This window comes from Hibiscus syriacus, unplaced genomic scaffold (assembly GCF_006381635.1).
Source record: "Hibiscus syriacus cultivar Baekdansim isolate YM2019G1 unplaced genomic scaffold, ASM638163v2 tig00111718_pilon, whole genome shotgun sequence".
Classification (NCBI taxonomy): domain Eukaryota; kingdom Viridiplantae; phylum Streptophyta; class Magnoliopsida; order Malvales; family Malvaceae; genus Hibiscus; species Hibiscus syriacus.
Genome location: NW_024063161.1, coordinates 10,629 through 33,221, shown reverse-complemented (window position 1 = coordinate 33,221; position 22,593 = coordinate 10,629). Strand labels below are relative to the sequence as shown.

The 22,593-nt window shown below is 35.3% G+C and overlaps 1 protein-coding gene, 1 long non-coding RNA gene and 1 pseudogene across 2 annotated transcripts; 2 read left to right on the top strand and 1 right to left on the bottom strand.

Annotated features, from left to right (window-relative positions):
* Window positions 1–9,357: 9,357 nt before the first annotated feature.
* LOC120168258 (thylakoidal processing peptidase 1, chloroplastic-like) lies at window positions 9,358–12,664 on the top strand. The gene is made up of 7 exons (XM_039177043.1): window positions 9,358–9,755; window positions 9,844–9,912; window positions 10,003–10,071; window positions 10,185–10,271; window positions 10,423–10,490; window positions 10,680–10,821; window positions 12,445–12,664. The coding sequence occupies exons 1-6, from the start codon at window positions 9,555–9,557 to the stop codon at window positions 10,798–10,800; spliced, it is 615 nt and encodes a 204-aa protein (XP_039032974.1). The 5' UTR covers window positions 9,358–9,554; the 3' UTR covers window positions 10,801–10,821; window positions 12,445–12,664.
* Window positions 12,665–14,172: 1,508 nt separating this feature from the next.
* On the top strand, window positions 14,173–14,975 carry LOC120168259. The gene is made up of 4 exons (XR_005520121.1): window positions 14,173–14,286; window positions 14,416–14,501; window positions 14,647–14,705; window positions 14,834–14,975. It is a non-coding gene; the product is annotated as an uncharacterized LOC120168259 (long non-coding RNA).
* A 463-nt stretch (window positions 14,976–15,438) lies between these two features.
* LOC120168296 lies at window positions 15,439–18,893 on the bottom strand (annotated as a pseudogene).
* Between the last annotated feature and the right edge of the window lie 3,700 nt (window positions 18,894–22,593).

The following is a 22,593-nucleotide window of genomic DNA, read 5'->3' as shown; positions in this document are numbered from 1 at the left end:
CAACATGAGAGTATTAGAAGATATGTTCTTATCAATGTGTGAAATAAAAATTCGAGGACGAATTTTCTTAAAAAGGAGGGGAGATTTGTAACATCCCAAATTACGGGGTTAGTGACCAAATCGTAAATTTTTAGAATTTGGTAATTAAAGTAAAATAGTTGAATAGTTCAATGATTTATTTGGGGATATTTCTTGAAAGTTTATAGTAATTATCCAAAGAATTAAAGGGTAAAATGGTCATTTGTCATGAAAGATATTTTTATCCCTTTAATAAGAGATAAAAACGTGTGAAGATGAAAACATTTCATCTTCTTCCTCCTTCTTCTCCAACCGTGGAAGACTAGGCAAAGGTGAGTTTCTATTTTTTTTGATTATTTGTTGAATTAAAGGTTGGTTTTTGATCACTAGATGATAATTAAGCTTAAGGAAAGCTTAATTTGTTCTAAAATAATAAGATGAAAGGTATATGAGAGATTAAAGATTTTGAGTTCTTGAATGAAATCTTAGAATATAATTGATAAGTTGAATTTGACTTGTCATCTATGAGAATAAGAAGTTAGAAGTGTTAGAATTAAGTTTGGATAACATGAAAAATTTCGTATGATTATTGATTTCTATATGGAGAATAGAATTTTGAGGTTTAAGATGAAATAAATGGATATAAATTAGTTTAAGTATGTATATTTGAGTTAAGAATAGAAAAGTGAATGAAACATGAAGAATTAAGTTGTTACATTGAATTTTTGGGCATGAACAGTGATTTTCTGGGTTTAAACGAAATTTCCAGATTGTGCAGGGGGAACAGATTCCCCCTAAATGAAAAATGGAATTTGATTCATTAAACCGGTTTAAGTTATTAACATCAAGTTTAAAGTTTAGGCTTCTGATAGTTGTTTTGAAATGATACATTTATGTAGATATTGAGCCTAAACAAGTTCCGGAATAATCAAAGGATTAGGATCGAATCAAAGCAAGGCTAAGGTGAGTGCAATTTAATTGTACTTATGTGATCGAAAAATATTGGCTTGCGATGAGCCAATGACGGAGTTACTATGGTAAGAAGTGAATCCTAAAATGTTATATGATTGATATGATTTTTATGAGTGCATTTTAGTTTATAAGATTATAAGAAATTGGACTTATGATAAGTCTATTTCCAATAGTTATAGTGTATGGAGTATTGATTACAAGGATGTGAATGACATGAAATGTATACTTGATTATATGAACTGATATGTGCTATATGATATATGTGAAGCATATGAGAACAAGAGATGACATGATTTGTATGATATATGAATTTGTGAGTAAAGGCATATGTAAATATAATTTGTATGCATTATATGTCATGTGAACATAAGAGAATAAAACATGTTATATGATATGAGGTTAGGTGATGAAACATAGATGAAATATATATGATGATATAAGAATAAGACATGAATCAAATGATATATATGTTTATGTGAATCCATGCAAAGTGATACGAGCTATGTGACATATGAATATGAATTCATATGAAAAGTGGCATGAAAGCAAACTACGTGATTATATGCACATGTGATATGTGATCATAAGAGCAATGATATAAGTACATGAATATATGAAGCATGAGAATAATGCCCATGTTATATGATACGAGAGCTATAGGTATAGTTGGCATGCCAAGAGTAGAGGGTCCACGCGGTCCTTCGGGACAAATTCTACGTGGTCCTTCGGGACGTATATGTATTCTTTGGAGCATGTATGAGGTCTTTTGAGACACTTACTTGATCTTTGGTATATGTATATGATTCTTAAGGAATTTATATGTGGTCCTTATGGACAATCTTATATGGCACTACGGTGCAATTCTACGTGGCACTTCGGTGCATTTCTACGCGGTCCTTCGGGATAAATTCTACGTGGCACTTCGGTGCAATTTATATGAGCTGTGGTGACAACATTTGTGCACAACCTCAGTGTACCCACATACCTTCAGTTCTCATCAGTGTACCATGGGCTAATAAAGAGACAATAACAAATACAATATATAAGATGCATATGTTTGTGGTGATATGAACGGTATTGCATAGATTATAGGATGCTATGTGTTCTAAGATATATATAGAAATGTTCAACACATGCTTATATGATCACAAGGAATTAGTAACAATAATATGAGTATTGAAAAGCATGTTAATGATATATGTTTTTATATGATATGATAATATTGGCATATGTATACCTTTTGTTTATATGAAATGATAGATGATTATAGTTTATGTTTTGTATGCCTCACTAAGTCAACGACTTAGCGTGTGATTGTTTCACGCGTAGGTTCCGAGAAGAGGAAGATTGGTAAAAGTTATGCAAGACATGTCAGATTCTCCTTTCAAAAAATCAGATTAGAAAATAAATGAATAATATGTATTTTGTAACAATGATAGTGGTTGGCATGTAAATAAAGGTTTAAATCCGATATGTTTTAATCGGTTTTGTAAAATCATATGATTAAGTTTTGTAATGTTTATATGTAAATAGAGATGTTATACGAATTTATAAGTATTTTGCAGAAAGTATTGTTCATACGGTACTGTTCATACAGTATTTTACTGTTCATAAATACGTTTTGACCTCAAAATTTTATACCAAACACAATTGAACAATACATGATCGTATCTTTCTTAATATAAGTTCAAATGTTTCGATATTTTGCAAGAATAAAGGTTTTAAAAAGGTAATGTGACATCTCGAACTCGTATCCGGGTCGGATACGGGTTTGGGTGTTACATGTTATAAATGTATCGACACTTTTTAGTGCACTTGGTTTTGAAATACATTTTGGAGAAAAAGTATCGACACTTGTTAAATTTGTGTGTTTTCTCAAAAACTGGTATATTTAGACCGTTTACTTGAATAATTTACCTATTACATTATAATTATGTTTTTCGATATTTTCGGGATCGACACTTGTTTTAAATGTATCGACACTTTTATGTGCACTTGGTTCTGAAATACATTCTGGACCAAAACTATCGACACTTGTTCTATTTGTGTAGATACTGTTTGTACACCTATTTTCTCAAAAACCGGTACATTTAGACCGGTTACATTGTTAATTTACCTATTACATTATAATTATGGTTTTCGATATTTTTGGGATCGAAACTTGTTATAAATGTATCGACACTTTTTAGTGCACTTGGTTTTGAAATACATTCTGGAGAAAAAGTATCGACACTTATTAGATTTGTGTCGATACTTTTTGTACACATGTTTTCTCAAAAACCGGTATATTTAGACCGTTTACATGAATAATTTACCTATTACATTATAATTATGTTTTTCGATGTTTTCGAGATCGACACTTGTTTTAAATGTATCGACACTTTTATGTGCACTTGATTCTGAAATACATTATGGACCAAAAGTATCTAACTTGTTATATTTGTGTCGATACTGTTTGTACACCTGTTTTCTCAAAAACCGGTATATTTAGACCGGTTATATTTCTAATTTACCTATTACATTATAATTATGGTTTTCGATGTTTTTGGGATCGACACTTGTTATAAATGTATTGACACTTTTTAGTACACTTGGTTTTGAAATACATTTTGGACCAAAAATATCGACACTTGTTTGATTTGTGTCGATATTTTTTTTACACCTATTTTCTCAAAAACTTGTATATTTAGACTGTTTACATGAATAATTTATCTATTACATTATAATTATGTTTTTTTGATGTTTTCGGGATCGACACTTGTTTTAAATGTATCGACACTTTTATGTGCACTTGGTTTTGAAATACATTCTGGACCAAAAGTATCGACACTTGCTCGATTTGTGTCGATACTTTTTGTACACCGGTTTTCTCAAAAACCGGTATATTTAGACCGGTTATATTGCTAATTTACCTATTACATTATAATTATGGTTTTCGATGTTTTTGGGATCGACACTTGTTATATATGTATCGACACTTTTTAGTGCACTTGGTTTTGAAATACAGTCTGGAGAAAAAGTATCGACACTTGTTAGATTTGTGTCGATACTTTTTGTACACATGTTTTTCTCAAAAACCGGTATATTTAGACCTTTTACATGAATAATTTACCTATTACATTATAATTATGTTTTTCGATATTTTGGGGATCGACACTTGTTTTAAATGTATCGACACTTGTTTTAGTTTTGTCGATACATTTTGTACACATGTTTTCTCAAAAACCCGTATATTTGAAAAAGGTAAGTAAGTGTTACCTTAGAAATACATTATGGACAAATTCATTATGCACATTATCACTAATGTCTATATTTGAAAAAGGTAAGTTGTTACCTTAGAAATGGAATATAATGTTTTCTTCCGATGCATCCATTGAGTAAGTTGTTTTTAGGATGGATGAAATTTTGGTTTAGGACTAAATTTTACATTTAAATTCAAACTCTAATTATAAATGAAAAGAAAATGAAATGCCATGTTAAATTGAACATGAAAATTGCATAATTGATTCATAATGTGTAATCAAACCAAAACATACATACACAATAAATTTATAAATAACAATGTTCAAATAATGTACCTACAACGAAATTAATCTGATGGAAAAGGGTTATCGCTAACGAAGTTCGGAACATTAGGCGCCTTCAACAAAATTTCCAAATACTCGCGTATTTTACCACCTTTTGCTGATGACATAAATAAATAATTTCAATTATCAAACTAATCAGGTGCAATTTTACTAACAAGAAACTAATATTTTTTATAAGGAACAAGAAACTAAATGAGCATAATCAGGAATTAATTTATGTCATACTTAGAGCATCGTAGTCCGAATGAGAAGCAGCGTCGAAAGAATGTGGACATATGTAATTGTTTATCTAATAAAAAACATAAATTGTTAATCAATCAATCTATGAACAACTGTTTAACTATGAAAATATGGCATGAATGTAACTTACCAGATTATGAATAATTTTTCGCGGTGAATCATCGACCAACAGTGTATTTAGGGCGTTAAAATCAGTAAACTCGTTCCAAACATCATTGAGATCTTTACAGTAGGTAAACTTATCTTCTATTTTGCACTTACTTTGATCCTGCTTATAAACAATCGAACATAAATATGTAGAAATCTTAGATAAATTAAAGTTAGCAAAGCGTAATGATAATCATCTTACCCAAACGAATAGAAAGTGGTCAGAGAACAAACGTAGTTTATCAAGTACACGGTCCATGTTATGCCTGAGATTGTAATCAAGTTTGAATGTTAACATTTAATTGTATATTAACGATTTTGGCTATAGTAATTTGAATTGCTCAATAGTTCTAACCTCATCTTGGATGACCAAATGGTAACAACAAAATTATGTAAACAAAATTGCATAAATTCATATAATCCATTTCTGAGGATAACATCTGCAACATGAAGAAAATGAGATTAAAGTTGTACGCTTATATATTAAAATAATGGATACAAATTAACAGAATTGAAACCTTCTGGATGTCTTGGGATGTAGGCAAGGACACCATTGACATAAAAATTTTCTAGTTTTCTTGCAAGCGGCGTTGCAGACACGATATACTTGTTTGGATCATCATCTTCATCGTCATCTTCATTGACCGCTTGGTTGTCCACATCTGTTAAAAGAAAATAAAATACATTTCAGAACGTGTAAATGTTCAGAAACATAAATAAGTAATTACCTAACTCGTTTGATGTCGTTGTCGTAATTCGTCACGCAACATGGAGACTTCATTGCGCAATGATGAAATATCGGCTCGCATTCTGCTCACAAGGGAATCAATATGCTCCCGAAAATTGACCATGTATTCCATCACTGTCGTAATTGTGACATCCTGTCCAACTTGAGCTTCTACAGCTTCTTCCATCATTGCGTCTCCCATTGGTTGGTCATCTTCATTATCCTCCCTCTCTAGATCTAATCCGACATCCTTGACACGCTTCCAACCAACTTTTTCAACAAAATTATATCCCGCTTTTTTAACAAATAACATGTCAATCTTGCGGGTTAATCGAACAGATGAGTCAAACGAAAAATCAACTTCATTCTTATTCAACAGATGGGTGATGACACATCCACATGGTAGTGAAGTTGAAATTGATGTTCCCTTTGTGGCTATATATACAATTGTATTAAAAACAATTTAGCAATGTTTGGAGCCGTTTTGGCTTTGGATTTATACTTTGCTATCCACCAATAATCGTTGTCTCGAAGCATTGAATGTTTTCCCCCACTAGGCCGAATAAATCAAGTCAGCATTTTGTGAAACACTCTGTACTCTAGATCTAGGTAAATTGGGATATTTCTAGCAACTCGTTTAATTGTAGACCAATCTACATCATTTTCATCTGAATCCCCTTTATTCGCTACACCTAAACCCTTCGCAATAGTTTCCGGAGATATATATATATCCTTCCCCATGACATGAGTATTAATTCCTATTATATTACTCTTATTAGGCTCATACTCGAAGGAAACATTGTTGTAGAAGACTCTAACTAGGTTGGGGTAATATTTTGGTTCTACACCAAGGAATTCAAGTCAACCCCAAGATGTAAACGTGGATTTAAAACTAAAAGCATATTTATCATCAAACAAGAAACCCAAGTCAATGAGACGTTCGGGACGAATCTTCCTTACTTTAAAACTCATTTGCCATCTTTCTTTCTCCTCATCGGATCTAAAGTTATCAGTTTCGAACGACCTGATTTCCTTAAAAGGGGCGATTGTTTGAGAAGAAATTTGTGGTTGAGAAGAACTGGGTTGGGAAGAGGTGGGTTGAGAAGAGATTTGAGAAAGACCCCGCTTCTGACGCTGACGTTTTAGAGCCATTTTGGGTATGGATGCTGTTACATTGGAACAAAAACACATTAAGGAAAAAAAAGACCAATCTGCAAATCAAACAAACCCTAATTTATGGCAAAATATCAAAAGATCTACCTGAATATCTGATCGTAACAGTTATGAACGCTGGTATTCGTCGGAGTCGATGAGTTCTTTTATGCCTTTAAGTTTAGGGTTTTTCGATTTGGAGTTTGTATCATATTTATAATAAATAAAAAAACGAGTAATTTAAAAAGGTATCGACAAAAGTTAATAATGTGTCGATACATTATGGTAACCTGTTTTCAATTTAAACCAGTATATTTAGACCAATTATATTGTTAATTTACCTATTACATTATAATTATGGTTTTCGATTTTTTTTGGGATCGACACTTGTTATAAATGTATCGACACTTGCACTTGGTTTTGAAATACATTCTGGACCAAAAGTATCGACACTTGCTCGATTTGTGTCGATACTTTTTGTACACCGATTTTCTCAAAAATCGGTATATTTAGACCGATTATATTGTTAATTTACCTATTACATTATAATTATAGTTTTTGATGTTTTTGGGATCGACACTTGTTACAAATGTATCGACACTTTTTAGTGCACTTGGTTTTGAAATACATTCTAGAAAAAAGTATCGACACTTGTTCGATTTGTGTCGATACTTTTTGTACACTTGTTTTCTAAAAAATCGGTATATTTAGACCGGTTATATTTCCAATTTACCTATTACATTATAATTATGGTTTTCGATGTTTTTGGGATCGACACTTGTTATAAATGTATCGACACTTTTTAGTGCACTTGGTTTTGAAATACATTCTGGACCAAAAGTATCGACACTTATTTGATTTGTGTCGATACTTTTTTTACACCTGTTTTCTCAAAAATTGGTATATTTAGACCGGTTATATTGCTAATTTACCTATTACATTATAATTATGATTTTCGATGTTTTTGAGATCGACACTTGTTATAAATGTATCGACACTTTTTAGTGCACTTGGTTTTTAAATACATTCTGGACCAAAAGTATCGACACTTGTTAGATTTGTGTCGATACTTTTTGTACACCGACTTTCTCAAAAACCGGTATATTTAGACCGGTTATATTGCTAATTTACCTATTACATTATAATTATAGTTTTCGATGTTTTTGGGATCGACACTTGTTACAAATGTATCGACACTTTTAGTGCACTTGTTTTTGAAATACATTATGGACAAAAAGTATCGACACTTGTTCAATTTGTGTCGATACTTTTTGTACACCTGTTTTCTCAAAAATCGGTATATTTAGACCGGTTATATTTCTAATTTACCTATTACATTATAATTATGGTTTTCGATGTTTTTGGGATCGACACTTGTTATAAATGTATCTACACGTTTTAGTGCACTTGGTTTTGAAATACATTCTAGACCAAAAGTATCAACACTTGTTTAATTCGTGTCGATACTTTTTTTACACATGTTTTCTCAAAAATCGGTATATTTAGACTGGTAATATTACTAATTTACCTATTAAATTATAATAATGATTTTCGATGTTTTTGAGATCGACACTTGTTATAAATGTATCGACACATAAGTTTACTTATTCTCTCATAAAACCGGTATATTTTACCTATTAAGTTCCCAAACTTGAATAAAATGTTGGAATCAAATCTTTGTGTTTATTAATTTTGTCATTATTATATTCTATTTTTGCCACCTAAATTGTAAATTTACCTATTATATTGTTATGGATCGATACATTTTCATAAAGTATCGACACTTTTTAAGCGCAATAATTTTTTCTCTTTTAAATTCAGAAAGTGTCGATACTTATATTAAATTATCGACACTTTTAACATATACGGTAACTTTTTTCGGTTTTGTCATTTTTGAGACATATTTTTACTTGTTATATTAGTAAGGATCGATACATTTTCATAAAGTGTGACACTTTTTAGGCGCTATAACTTCTTCTCTTTTAAATTCAGAAAGTGTCGATACTAATATTAAATTATTGACACTTTCAATATATCCGGTAATTTTTTCCGGTTTTTTCATTTTTGAGATCAGTTTTATCATATTTTTACCTGTTATATTATTGTTGATTGATATATTTTTTTAAAGTATCGACACTTTATAGGCGCTATAACTTCTTCTCTTTTAAATTCAGAAAGTTTCGATACTTATATTAAATTATCGACACTCGACACATATCCGGTAGCGTTTTACCGGTTTTGTCATTTTGGGACCGGTTTTGTCATATTTGTATATGTAATATTACTATGGAGCGATCCATTTTTCATTTGTATCAACACAAACCGACAAACTAAGTTTACTGGTTGTCAAATTTTTTAATATTTCTTCATGATTTAGACATACTACATTATTATTACTCAACATTTCCAGTAACGCTAAACCGAATATTATAAATATATTATAATGTATCCGATAACATCATATATATATATATATATATATATATATATATATTAACCGCCCGCTCTCCGGAGACAATCCCCTTCCACGCTGCAGTTCAATTTCCCCCCTCCCCAAAAACCCAAACTCAGTCCTTCCAGCGGCCGAGACTGGTTCCCTCTTCTCTTTTAAATTCAGGAAGTGGCTTCCTTGCAATGAACCGAATCCTGTCGGACTGGAGAATTGTGAAGTGGATAGAGGAGGAACAAACAATGATGGTCGAAGTTTGAGCATGGAGTTGGATCCCAAAGCGTTTGTTAAAGGCAGTTGGATTTCGAGGGTGTTAAATGTTTGCTCCGAAGATGCCAAGGCTGCTTTTACTGCCGTGACTGTTAGTTTACTTTTCCGGTCGTTTTTGGCTGAGCCAAAGTCAATTCCGTCGGCTTCTATGTACCCTACTTTAGATGTTGGCGACCGCATTGTGGCTGAGAAGGTAAATCTTCGATTATTGAAACATCGATTTAATAGGCAGTGAAATTAGATGGGGTGGCTAATCTGTTTCATTTTTCTGATATTAACAGGTATCATATTTCTTTAGAAACCCAGAGGTTTCCGATATTGTTATATTCCGGGCACCTCCTATCTTGCAGGTAGGCCTTAAAGATTGCTCTTTTTAGCTATAATTTATTTGCTTAAAAATTTGGATCAGTTTATAACTTTTGATTTTTATCAATATGCAGGAAATTGGGTTCAGTTCAGGTGATGTTTTCATTAAAAGGATTGTTGCTAAGGCTGGGGATTGTGTTGAAGCAAGCTCTTAAGATTGTGTAATTCAAGGCGTTCAATCATTTCACTTTTCATTTTCTTTCTGTAAAATGTAAATTGTTCCTATTTCTAACCTTCAATATTGAATTTGTGGTAGGTTCGAGATGGCAAATTGTTAGTTAATGGTGTTGTTCAAGATGAAGATTTCGTTCTAGAGCCATTAGCTTATGAAACGGATCCTACGGTTAGTGTCCAACTTCAGGCCGACCTTGTTTATTCATTTGTAGATTGCACTTCTTTGTCTTTGTGGTTCTTGGTCGGGCTTGTTATATGGTTGCTGGGTCAAGTCAATCACATTGGTTAGCAAAGTTAATTTCTTTTGGGTGATTTTGCAGGTTGTGCCTGAAGGTTATGTTTTTTTGTTGGGAGATAACCGCAACCACAGTTTTGATTCCCATGACTGGTAATTCTAAAATTTCATTTTTGCTATTGACTTACTGCTTTTGGAATGCATCGGAAAAGCTATGAAAGCAAGACATGTAACATGTTTCTTCCACCTAAAAAAAAAGAATGGATAATTGGCGTGCACTGTAATTTTAGGAATGTAATCTCCTATGACTGGCATCTTAATTCCAATCATCTTCTTTTTCAGGGGTCCACTTCCCATAGAGAACATTGTTGGTAGATCTGTATTTCGCTATTGGCCTCCATCCAAAGTTTCAGATACTATACATGACTTAAATGTGGGGAAGAATGCTGTAGCAGTTTCTTGACATCTTAGATATCTTCAAGACTTTACTCTATTGGGCTGCCAAGTATCTTCATAAGGTGGATACAAGCTTGTTTTTCTGAAGCTAGATACTCAATTTCCCTCAATGGCAGTCTGGTTGGTTATTTCAAAGGCCAGAGAGGAATTAGACAGGGTGACCCTTTGTCCCCTATCATCTTTGTGTTGGCTATGAACATTCTTTCTAAAACTCTTAATCTTGCTGCCACCAAAGGGATCTTCGGCTACCTTCCTAAATGCAAAAAGTTAGCCTTACTCACCTCTCTTTTGCAGATGATCTTTTAATTTTTTGCAAAGGAAATCCTGATTCAATAGCTGGGATTATCTCCGTATTAAATCACTTCTACCACATGTCTGGTCTTATGCTCAATGTAAGCAAGACCGAACTCTTTGTTGCTGGAATTTCATCTCGGAATCTTCAAATTATCAAATCTATTTCTGGGTTCAAACAAGGTCTTCTCCCTGTTAGATATTTGGGGGTTCCATTAGTCACTAAAAAGCTAACTAAACAGGACTGCCAGCCTCTAATCGACAGAATCAAGCTTAGACTCCACCATTGGTCAAGCAAACTCCTAAGCTATGCTGGAAGACTTGAATTAGTTAAAACGGTCCTGTATAGTATGGCCAATTACTGGTGTAGGCCGTTCAACCTCCCTCAGTCTATTATTAATCGTATTAACCAGCTTTGTTCCAGGTTCCTTTGGAAAGGAACGGACCAGTCTTCTTCCGGAGCCAGAGTCAGCTGGACTCGTATTTGTTGCCCCAAATCTGAAGGTGGATTAGGCTTGAAAAACATCAAAACCTGGAACACTGCCTGCATGGTCCAGCTTATTTGAAACGTTCTGGCAGGGTAAGGGTCACTCTGGGTCGCTTATAAAACATGGCTGTTAAACCTTCTTACAACTGGAGCATCAAGAGATTAATGAATCTCCAATCTACTGCTCTTCCAATTCTAAACGCGTGAACTACAATAACCAGAGATGTTTGGGAAGCTGTTAGAGAAAAAAGAAGCAAGGTTCAATGGCATAAAATCTTATGGTTTCCTTCCCACATACCGAAATTCAGTATGATCACTTGGATGTCCATCTTGAACAGACTTCCATCTAGAGGAAGACTATCTCGGATGGGCATCATCAATGATTTCAGTTGTGTGTTTTGCAATGATACTAATGAAACAAGAGACCATTTATTTTCTGATTGCAGCTTTGCTAAATCCCTATGGAGCTCCATTCTTACCCTTACTCATCTGCGAGTTTCTCACAGGACATGGGATGAAACTATTAGCTGGGCTTGTGATGAATAGAAAGGTAAATCCCTCATTACTATAATCATGAAGCTTGCTTGGACTTCGTTCATCTACATGATATGGGAAGAGAGAAATAGAAGAATTTTTCATCGAGGATCCAGAGAAGTCGACCAACTTCTATCTTCCATCAAAGAGATAGTCCGAACCCAAACTAGAGACAAAAATATCAATAGATTAGATAATGTTAATTGTAATCTTTGCAACTCCTGGGGTATAGATTAATCATTTTGTTGTAAATTTTGGTTGTAAACCCTTTTTGGGACGTTCTTTGTAGCTTCAATGCTCTTTTGGATAATAAAAGCTAACTTATTAAAAAAAAAGACTTTATGCGAGTCAATATTCAGCAGCAAAGAATTCGGAACTCGATTTCGTGCCCTGGAGCATTATTTTATTGGATGATGTATTCACAATATCCATTTTTTGTTATCTTGTTGATGGCCAATTGTTGACCACGGACACATTTTTCCTGTAATTAGATTGTCAAATTTACCTCGACAAGGATTTGGAAGAATCAAGGAAAGAAAAATGAATGATATCTCTCTGATATTCTATTCGTTTTCTAATTTCCGTGCTTGAGATCCTTATTGCATGTTAGAAAGCGGGCATCCCTTCTGTACAGAACAGAATAGAGAACCGGAGATCTTAAGGTGAAGCAAAGATACGAGATTGTTTAATATGTGAAGCAAGGTGTATTGTCAGATTTTTTATGGTTGAGAAAAGGGCTTAGCTGAAGGTCAATATTTGTGCCGGTAGATTCTCAATTTTGGTAAGAGAACTGTTGAAAAGTAGGAAAGGGAGGCCTGTGAATCTTAGTATGATTGTTCTCCATGTACTGCTAATGCATATTTCGATTATTTTATTTTCATTTGTAATGAAGAGAATATGGTAACTCACATTCTTTACCTTCTTTCATTGTACATCCAAAGCGACATGACATGTAAACTTAATATTTTTTGGGCATATGAGAATATCAAGCAAATAGGTGCAGTATAAAATTCTACAAACTTGAGTTCTTTCCAGGTTCTTTGTATGACATTTTTTTTCTTCACGTCCATTCTTTTTCCATACCAAAACCGCGTCTTGAGGTGAAATCTGACATACTATATACAGTGATTAAAATAAATTTATGATTTATATGCATCAATTTTATTCTAACTTCATGGTTATCACTATTGGTCTACTTCCAAAATATTGATGTGAAACACTTGTTAATACAACACTATAAAATTTAAGCTGTTTCGTGTGTCCTTATCAGCATTACCGTTAACATATTTTTCTTCTTTCTTCATTCCCATCACGTTGTTACAATTGTACCCAGAGGAACACACCAATAAATGTCAGTTAACAGAACTCAACGCTGATATTAACCAATAGAAGTAGTTCAACTTTTCTCTGTTGCGGATTTTTGAAGCCAACCAACTTCCGCTGGAGTTGTAAAGTAGCTGAATGCTGGTGAAAACCAAATGATGAATACTCTTCATTAATTGAGTCAAATTGAATTCGAGTCAAACTCTAACAATCTTCAACTTGTCTCTATTGAGGATCTTTTTGTTAACTTTGGGTGTTTTATCCAATTTGAGATTGTCTCGAATTCCTTGCACTTCCGAAATTCGTGTTAAGGTAAGGATTGCTAGAGATTTTATCTAAGCCTTCGCAACTCCGCATCAGAAGTAAAGGAACTTCTGACTTATAAAGTCTTTTGTTCTGTGCTGTAATAAAGTAGGGCTATTCTTCATTCAATAGGTAGAAGTGATATAAAATTTGTTTTTGGGTATAAGTTACAGATTTCTATTTGTTAAGGTCATGGATAATGTGAATGATCCTGACTTGAACATAGTAGCTGATGATTCAAATGAACGCTTCTTGATTTCATGCCTGATTTGAAGAAGTCATTCTTTTGCCTCTCTAACTTGAACTTAATTACTTTATCTCCACTATTTTTGCTCAATCCGATTATATCCGAGTTACCTCCGAAATCACAATGCTATTTTATAGGTTAAGCTGCATCATTCTTGGTGTTCAAAATTTCATACCCATTTCAGCCGATTATTGTATGTCACTGCTTGTAGGATCAAAATTTCATACCCATTTCAGTGGGGTACGCCAATATTTAGGGCTAGCCATGTGTTCGGGATGATAGGTGCTGCACTTGTTTCATCTGCTGAGGTTTTGTCGCAATCTTAAATGACTTCAGTTCTATTTAGTATTACATTTTTATTTTGCAGTGGCAACATGCACTTATTTTATTTATCTGCTGAGGTTCAGTCACTTAACTTTCTATGACGTTCAATGCAGTCAACTGGAACATTTTTCGCTGCAGCTCGGCTTTCTGGTGCCACAGCCCCCCAGCACATGTACTCGGCAGAAGTATTGGGTTACTGGTCATTATTTACTATATTCTTGTAAATTGGTTTGTGAAACTCAAATGTCAATGATTTCCCTAAAAATGATAAACTACGGTCCTGAATCACATTATAATATTTTCAGTGATGTAGATAACTTAGCCATCTTGCTTCTAAATGCCAGGGCCTTGGTATGCTGCTTGAAGGGGTTTTTGGTTCTCTTGTTGGTACTACTGCATCCGTGTATGGTAGTTTTGTTTTTATAGAGAAGTTCCTTTCTGTATAGAGTAGTAATTAACCGTAAAATCCATAACGGATAAGCACTATGCTGTAGAAACTTGTTTCAGCTTCTCATCCGATTGGTGTTGCAGTGAAAATGTTGGCCTTCTTGGGCTTACGCATATAGGAAGCAGAAGGGTTGTGCAGATTTCAACTGCTTTCATGATATTTTTCTCTCCATATTTGGTTTGTTTTTTCTACTTTCTGATTAATTGCATTGAAAAATTTGCCATATATTTACCGTGGTCATATTTGATTTCGCCTCTATTCCATTGCCAATATTTGCTGCCATATACCGCATTTTGTTGGGCATTGTTGGTGAGTTACTGTAGTTGTGATGGGTTGTTTCCGATATTCTTTTCTTTCTATAATTCGGAATTTCCGTCCCTCTTTTCTCTCGCGGTGCAGCTGCTTCTGGGGTCACATTCATACAGTTTTCAAATAATAATTCCATGAGAAACATCTCTGTCTTGGGTGTATCTCTATTCCTGGGCCTATCAATTCCTCTAAGCTAAGCAAACAAATGAAGCTATCCATTAATGCTTACTGCTCAGCCGCCAGTCAACATCTCAGATAATATTAAACATGGGGACCAGCCCTACTGGAAAAAAAATAAAGGTTTTTTGTAGCTAGATGCAATGTTTTCGAAAATATATTCGTAGCCGAACTTTCCAAGTGACGAACTATCTCACATCAAGAAGAAAAAAAGCCTCGCTTTTATTAAAATTACGCACGTTGATATTTACATTAGCGGATACATGATATGCACAAGTTGTTTTACTTTTAGCCATCCAACCAGTCCAAACTATACCATTTCTCCGCAACTTGAACATAAAGCTCTGGCATGGCCTTCTCCAGGTATTTCAACTGCCACAAAACTTCATCATCGCAGGTGACTCGGCGCAGCGACTTCAAGTTTGATAAGGCGGTTCCTGGTGGTAGACTCATTATCTGCGAGCATTCCCTCATGTCTATCTTTTCCAGGCTTGCTAATTTACCTATTTCCCTTGGTAGGCACCTCAAGTTAACGCATTGTGAAATATCAAGGTATTTTAACCCAATAAGCTCGCCAATGCTGGGAGGCAGCACCTTCAGCTCTGGACAAGCGTACAACCTCAGTATCTGTAGTTTCTTCAGCATACCCAAATCAGCAAGCAATTCACATAATCGGTGGCAGTTGGTTATGCTCAGGCTCTTGAGTGAATTCACCACACAGATGCTCAGTGGCAACTTCATTAAATCATCACAGTGATCGATTATGAGATCCGACAGACGAGGGAAGATCAGCGGCAGGTCTAGCACTGATGGATTAAAGTTGTTACTAACCTTGCAAAGAATCATAGATAGTTTCTGCAAGTTCTTTAGGGGAACAGGGGGGCTGGTCCACTGAGGAACCCACACTTTTTCAAGCCATAGGCTCCGCAAATATGCTAGAGTGGTGAAGGCTGAAAAATTCTTAAGTATTGCCGCTGTTGTACCATAGTTTATCACAATAAGTGCCTTAAGCTTGGGCATGCTATCTATGAAAGGAGGCAAGAAATATTCACTGGAGGAAAAATTCAGCATGAGTACTTCAGCCTTGGGGAACTCCATACGAAACCAGTCCATTTCCCTCATTTTTCCTGCCAAATGATAAAATTTTAAATTTAACGAGCAAAAAGACAGTAGGACATGTATTGCAATAGAAATACCAAGTAAGTTCTGGATTTAGGTGAAGGTAATCAAACACTCTTATATAAAGCAAAGCAATTAAACAAGTGATCATGATACCTGTATGAACTGAAACTATTTGAGCATTGAATGGCTGATCCGTGTTTCTTTCCCATTCTCTCGGGAGTTCAGTATCTCTTCTAGGCATAAGCAACCGCTTTCTCTCATTCACATCCGCTCGATTGCTTAGATGAAGAGCAAGGTCCCTCAACACATCATGCTGAGTAACAGAGATTTCATAAAAACTAGTGTATGCATCTCCAACCCTACATAATACAGTTCAGAAAGCAACATTCAGTCTCAACTAACAAAAATCAATCCAAGCTACTTGCTCCGTAAACAAAGAATTTCAAGCAACTTACCGTGCGTCTTTCACCAAAGTGATAAGGTTCTTATCAGCAAGTTCGACGAGAATGGCAAAAGCTTCCTCCTCATCAATGTCATGTATCTCAACCCACATATTAATGAGAACATCAAGGGGGATTTTCTTATCTTCTGGAAAAGATCCCAAATCCAAGAAACAGTCCTTAACCTTTTTGTTCAAGTATTCCACACTTATTGCCATCCGCTCCAGCAGCTTGTTTTCGTGGGACTCGCATATCGGTTCTCCTCGTAATAACCTTTTCTTAGCACTGGCCCAATACATTTCATGTTGGTCTCGCAGCGAAGCTCCGATCACTTTAAGTGCCAAAGGAAGTCCTTTACATTCATTAACAATCTACCAAATCCAGAATTTAACAATCATCAGCAAAGAAATAAACAACAAAAGAACATCGAGTAATCCTTGAAGTTAATTGGTTACCTGCTTGACCAAAGTTTCATTGGCAGTAGGTAGGGATGGCAACGGTCGGGTTCGGACCGGGTATTGATCCCCGTCCCCGTTTAAAAAACTCGTATCCATCTCTGTTTAAAAAACCACGAAGATTTAAACGGGGATCCCCATGGGTAATCGGAAAAAACCGCGAAGAAACGGGTATCCCGTTTAATATAAATAGTTATTTAAATGAATATTGGGCTGGGTATATATATTTAAATTAAATATATAAATATATATATTATTTTAATTTAATTTTAATTTATTAATATATATATATAATAATTATTTTTAATATTTATCGAGCCGAGTATCGGGGTGGAGATTACTAAACCAGTCCCCGTCCCCGTTTAACATAAACGGTTTTTTCCCGTCCCCGTTTAACTCGATTTTTAATTTTTTTTTGTCATCCCTAGCAGTAGGCGGGATCGAAGTTTGCCCGAAAGCAGAGTGACAAAACAGGGACAACGATTCATCTTCACTCAGCAACTCTACTTTGTAAACTTCATGAACGACAGTTGTTGAGAACCTGAATCTTGAAACGACCAGAGTTTTATATGTTGGGATCCTGAAAATTAGTTGTTCCAGTATGGGAAGGGACCAAACATCGTCCAAAACAACCAGAGTTCGTGGTCCACTTCCCCACTCGCACTGTAACTTCCCATGTGGAACAAACAGGCTATTGGTGTAACCCATGGCCTCGTTTCCTGTAAGGAATCCCCATATTCTTGTCCTCAACTGTTGGATATCCGGTGATTGTGATACAGTTAAGAACAAAATTCTGTCGTTGAAGTAACCTTAAAAAATGAAAACAGAAGCAATTAGTTCTACCGTAATCGGGCATTACCGACAGAAAGAATCGACAAAAACTTTATTTGATCAACTCCTTTCATCAAGGAAAAAAACTAACTTCGGACTTGATCATCTTTACAAATTTCATTGGCCAGCGTAGATTTACCCGATCCTCCAATACCCCAAATTCCAACAACGTTTATATCATCTCTTCCGATTATCATATTTTTCACTCTATTTTTTCCCAAATCCAAACCAACTCCACCGATCATTCCCAAACTAGCCTCCTCTTCAACTTCCATTCTCTTAACCGCTTCTTCGACCCACCCTCCCGCTCCGATCTTCATCGAATTGAGCCTCTGCTCCAACCGGCCTTCCAACCGGTCGAACCGCTCCATCGTTTCGAACCGCATGTGGTGAACATCGGCCCGCTAACGAACCTCGAAATTTGTTTCTCTAACTTCTCCATCTTCCTGGCCAACTGGAGATTCTTGTAGACGTTCCAACGGCCGGAAGCCAGGACTTTGCGGGACAATTCGATGCCGCCGCGTAGGGTCTCGGAGAAAAGGTCGAGCTGAGATTGACGGATGGCAGAGAGTTCGACGCCTGAGTACTTGATTTCATTGATGATGGGAAGGAGTTCTTCGATGCTTGTTATGAGACTGTCCGCACTGGATTTGCAGAGGCATGACTTGCGTGAGATAACGATTAACTGTTTTAGAAGTTCCGTCGCAATTTCCCCGGCGAAAAGGTCGGTAAAGGCCATCGATGCTACTTTGGTTTGGCCAGAGAGAAGCGTTTCGTAACAGAGTGACTGAGTGGCTCGGTTATATGGCGGCGCCAATTGATCTGCTCTGCTCCTCCCGTCTTAAAATGACACAGTTTATATTAAAACGGGGAAAGAAAACATAGAGGAACGTGCACAGCTTAATTAGTACACAATTTTATAAATTATATGTTAAAATAAATCAAATAATGATTTATTATTTAAAATAAATTAATATTATATTTTTATAATAATGTAGTTAATTGATCGATGAAATATATATTATAAATACATTAAATATTTAATCTTCTTAAGTTATAAAAAATTGTTTTTTATTTTAATTTCGGCGTTAACTATTTTGTGAAAAATTAATTTCAGATATCTTTCATTAAACATAAAATATATGGGATGAGCGCTATAAAAATATATTAGTTTAATTTATAATAACATTAGTCATTCATCATGCCACGTACTTGGTTATACAAATGAAGTTTTAAAATATTTTTTAATTGTTTGCGAATAGAGTAAATTGGGTAGGGAAGTTCGTCATTGTCTCTGTAATATCTGATCTGGATTAGTTGATCAATAGATCAGATATCAGTGATTAATTAAAAAAAATATTTTTTAATTGCAAGCAAATGGTAGAGTAAGAAAGGATGGCGCTTGTTTGGGTCATCTGCAATCTCTTATTATCCCAAATGTATTGACCATTCTTGTAATTTTAGCTTAGAAATCCACCATTCAAAGCAGAAAAAGGAGGAGATCGATTTCAGAATGGGTTTGTTGTATTGAGTGAATTGCATTTGCATATGGATAAATGACTCATCGACAAAACAATTAACGTAGTTAGAGGAGTAAATGATGCTATTCGAAAAGATATTGTGTCCTTTTATTATTATTTCCAACTCCTTCATCTCATGAGGCCAAAAAGCGAGCCAATTTGTAGAAGAAACTTTGGGTATTATAATATGATGATGAAACAGGAAGTATTGAAATGAATGGCACTGCCCAGTGTCGACCAATGGGAAGGGGGTCATTGACCTTGACCAGCTAAATGGCCCTCCTGCCCCCCTCTCATCATTTTCAATATGGAAGAGACGACTTGCTCACTATCAGTTAACACAAGATTTTAATAAGAGTAAATTACACCTATCATCACTTAACTTTATTCTCTCCTATTTCACTCACTATACTTTAAAACCATTTAATTTTCTCACTAAATTTAATGTAATTAGTTTTTTTTATCATTCATTCGTTTCCCCCACAAATGACGTTTTGATGTGGATTTTTTTAATATATCTTGGTAATGGAGGATAACCAAGGCAATAAGAAGAGAGCCCGGGAAGAGGCTGAGGATACTGGATCTGAGGCTAACTCGATCCCCAATTTAAAACTCGTATGAGTTGATACGAACGATACGGATGCCTCTCCTGGCTCTCATGTGGCTACTCATGTCGAGCTCAACCCAGATGATGGTGGTAATCAATTGCCGGAGACAAAACATATCTTGGAGGACTTGCTGAACATCTTAGACGATTCCAATCTGGTTTCCAGATCAGCTCCTACGATTCAGGGACTTGACACAGTCGGAGCTCGATTTTCTATTCGAAGATTTGGATGATGATCTAGCTTTACCGTTGAGTTTCCCGTCGTAGAAGCAGAGCAAAAATTTAAAACTGCATTTGATGTGGAGGAAGACAGGGTTTCAAGTGGCATTGGATTTGAGGAAATTATGGGGAATGAGTGCCCATTCAGATCTACGACTCGTTTGAATTCGGAATCGAATGCAATTAAGATAGCAACAACAATATCCGTAGTAATAGCAGTGATTTTGTGGCGTTAAGAGGTTTATTTGAACCGACAACTGATATTTCGGAGTTGACGTGGCGGCCTGAATCGCTTCCCGCCTTATAGTAATTTCAAGCGATAGGAAGAGAAAGGAAAGGGAAGAAAATGGTGCAGGAGAGGATGGAGAATATAGCTGTCAATTATCCATGGGTGAGTGGATTATCCACCCACCTGCCCTGAATAAATGGATGAAAACCCGCTGTGAAACGGATATTTGGCGGGTGATGGGTCGGGTCGAATATGGATGAAATTTTTTTGACCCACCACCCGATCCATCACCTGCATCATCCATCCATCTATTAATATATATATATATTATGTATATCCGTATTCAGTAGCCAACATCCGTTTGATGGATTTCTCCATTTCACCCACTTTGGTTCCCTGGTGATGGAGGAATATTCCAGTTCCTTAGCTTTTTTAATATCATTTGCTAGAGTATGGTTGTATTGTTGGATTTTGATTGGGTTCTTGGTTGCATCTTTGAAAATTACTTCGTTAATCGTTCCTGTCTTTTTAAGTACCCTATATGGTTGTAGTCAATCTATACTCGTATTATATTATATATATATATCCATCCCTTGACAAAGAAATGCATGCTCCACTACCCCATAACATATTGTCTGTGAATTAAAATTCGAGCTGCCCATGCTAGCTTCAACTCCAGTTTTTGATATCCCATCAACCGCATGCGCAAGTGACAATATGTAGCATGCGCAAGTGAAAGGCAGATCGCCATCGCACTCAACCCACCCGTTATTTGTTTCGTCTTGAAGTGGTTTTGTTCATACTTTTTTTACTTGTTCTAAAGCACATCCTTGTTCTTAAACCTATATTCTCAAGCTTCAGTGCTTCACTTCCTCAACACATTCATGTAAGTTCTCTCATCTTTTATTAATTCACTTGAGTTCATCTGTAATTTTATATTCATGTAAGTTCGATCTGTAATTGTTTAGTAATTAGTTTGAGTTTTGTTTTTGTTTTTTTAGTCATGGATATGGGAGATACATCAGATAGTAGCACCTCAAAATCCTATGTCATCTCTCCTTTAACTCAAGGCTCATCTCCTGACATCCATAATCTCATGCCATCTTCATCTCCAACTCCTAGTGTAAGCCCTGAACCGAAACTAATTGAGGAGGTACCTAAAACTGCAGCAAAAGTGGCTCCAGATGATGCTCAAAACAAATCCTCAATGGCCACCATGAGTCCAACTCAAATACCACCTCGTATTTCCAAAAAACTTACATCACCAGTTTGGAATCACTTCGAGAAGGTGGCAATGAATGGTGAAGAGAAAGCGAAATGTGTGCATTGTAGCCGATATTACTCTGCCAAAGGTAAAAATTGTACCTCTCACCTGAAAGATCATATTGAACTAAGGTGCAGTAGAAAACATAGTGCACATGTTGATTTGCGCCAAAAACTATTATCTATTAATCGTAAACAAAATTCAACATCACAACTTGAGAACCATGTGTTTTCTCAAGAGGCATCACGAAAGGAGCTCGCTAACATGGTTATTCTACATGAATATCCATTGTCCATTGTTGATCATATTGGGTTTCGAAGATTTGTCAATAGCTTGAATCCAAGCTTTAAGATAACTACCCGTAATACCTTGAAAAGAGACATCATGAAGATGTTTAACAGTGAGAAAGCAAGCTTGAAGAAGCTCTTTGATGGTCATGTTGGAAGAGTGGCTATTACTAGTGATATGTGGACAGTGTCGAATCAGAAAAAGGGATACATGGTTGTTACATCATATTTCATTGACGATCATTGGATTTTGTGGAACAAGACTTTGAGGTATACATTTTTTATAGTTTATGACTTATAGTAGTTTTGCTTTTTTTCATGTTTGCGGATGTAATATAATTTTATTTAGTAAACACTCTACAACCTTGATAATTGTCTACAAC

Coding starts and splice junctions, on each gene's coding strand:
- LOC120168258 (XM_039177043.1), top strand. CDS start 9,555: ATGGAGTTGGATCCCAAAGCGTTTGTTAAAGGCAGTTGGATTTCGAGG. Junction 9,913..10,002: donor GGGCACCTCCTATCTTGCAG/GTAGGCCTTAAA, acceptor ATCAATATGCAG/GAAATTGGGTTCAGTTCAGG. Junction 10,491..10,679: donor AGTTTTGATTCCCATGACTG/GTAATTCTAAAA, acceptor CTTCTTTTTCAG/GGGTCCACTTCCCATAGAGA.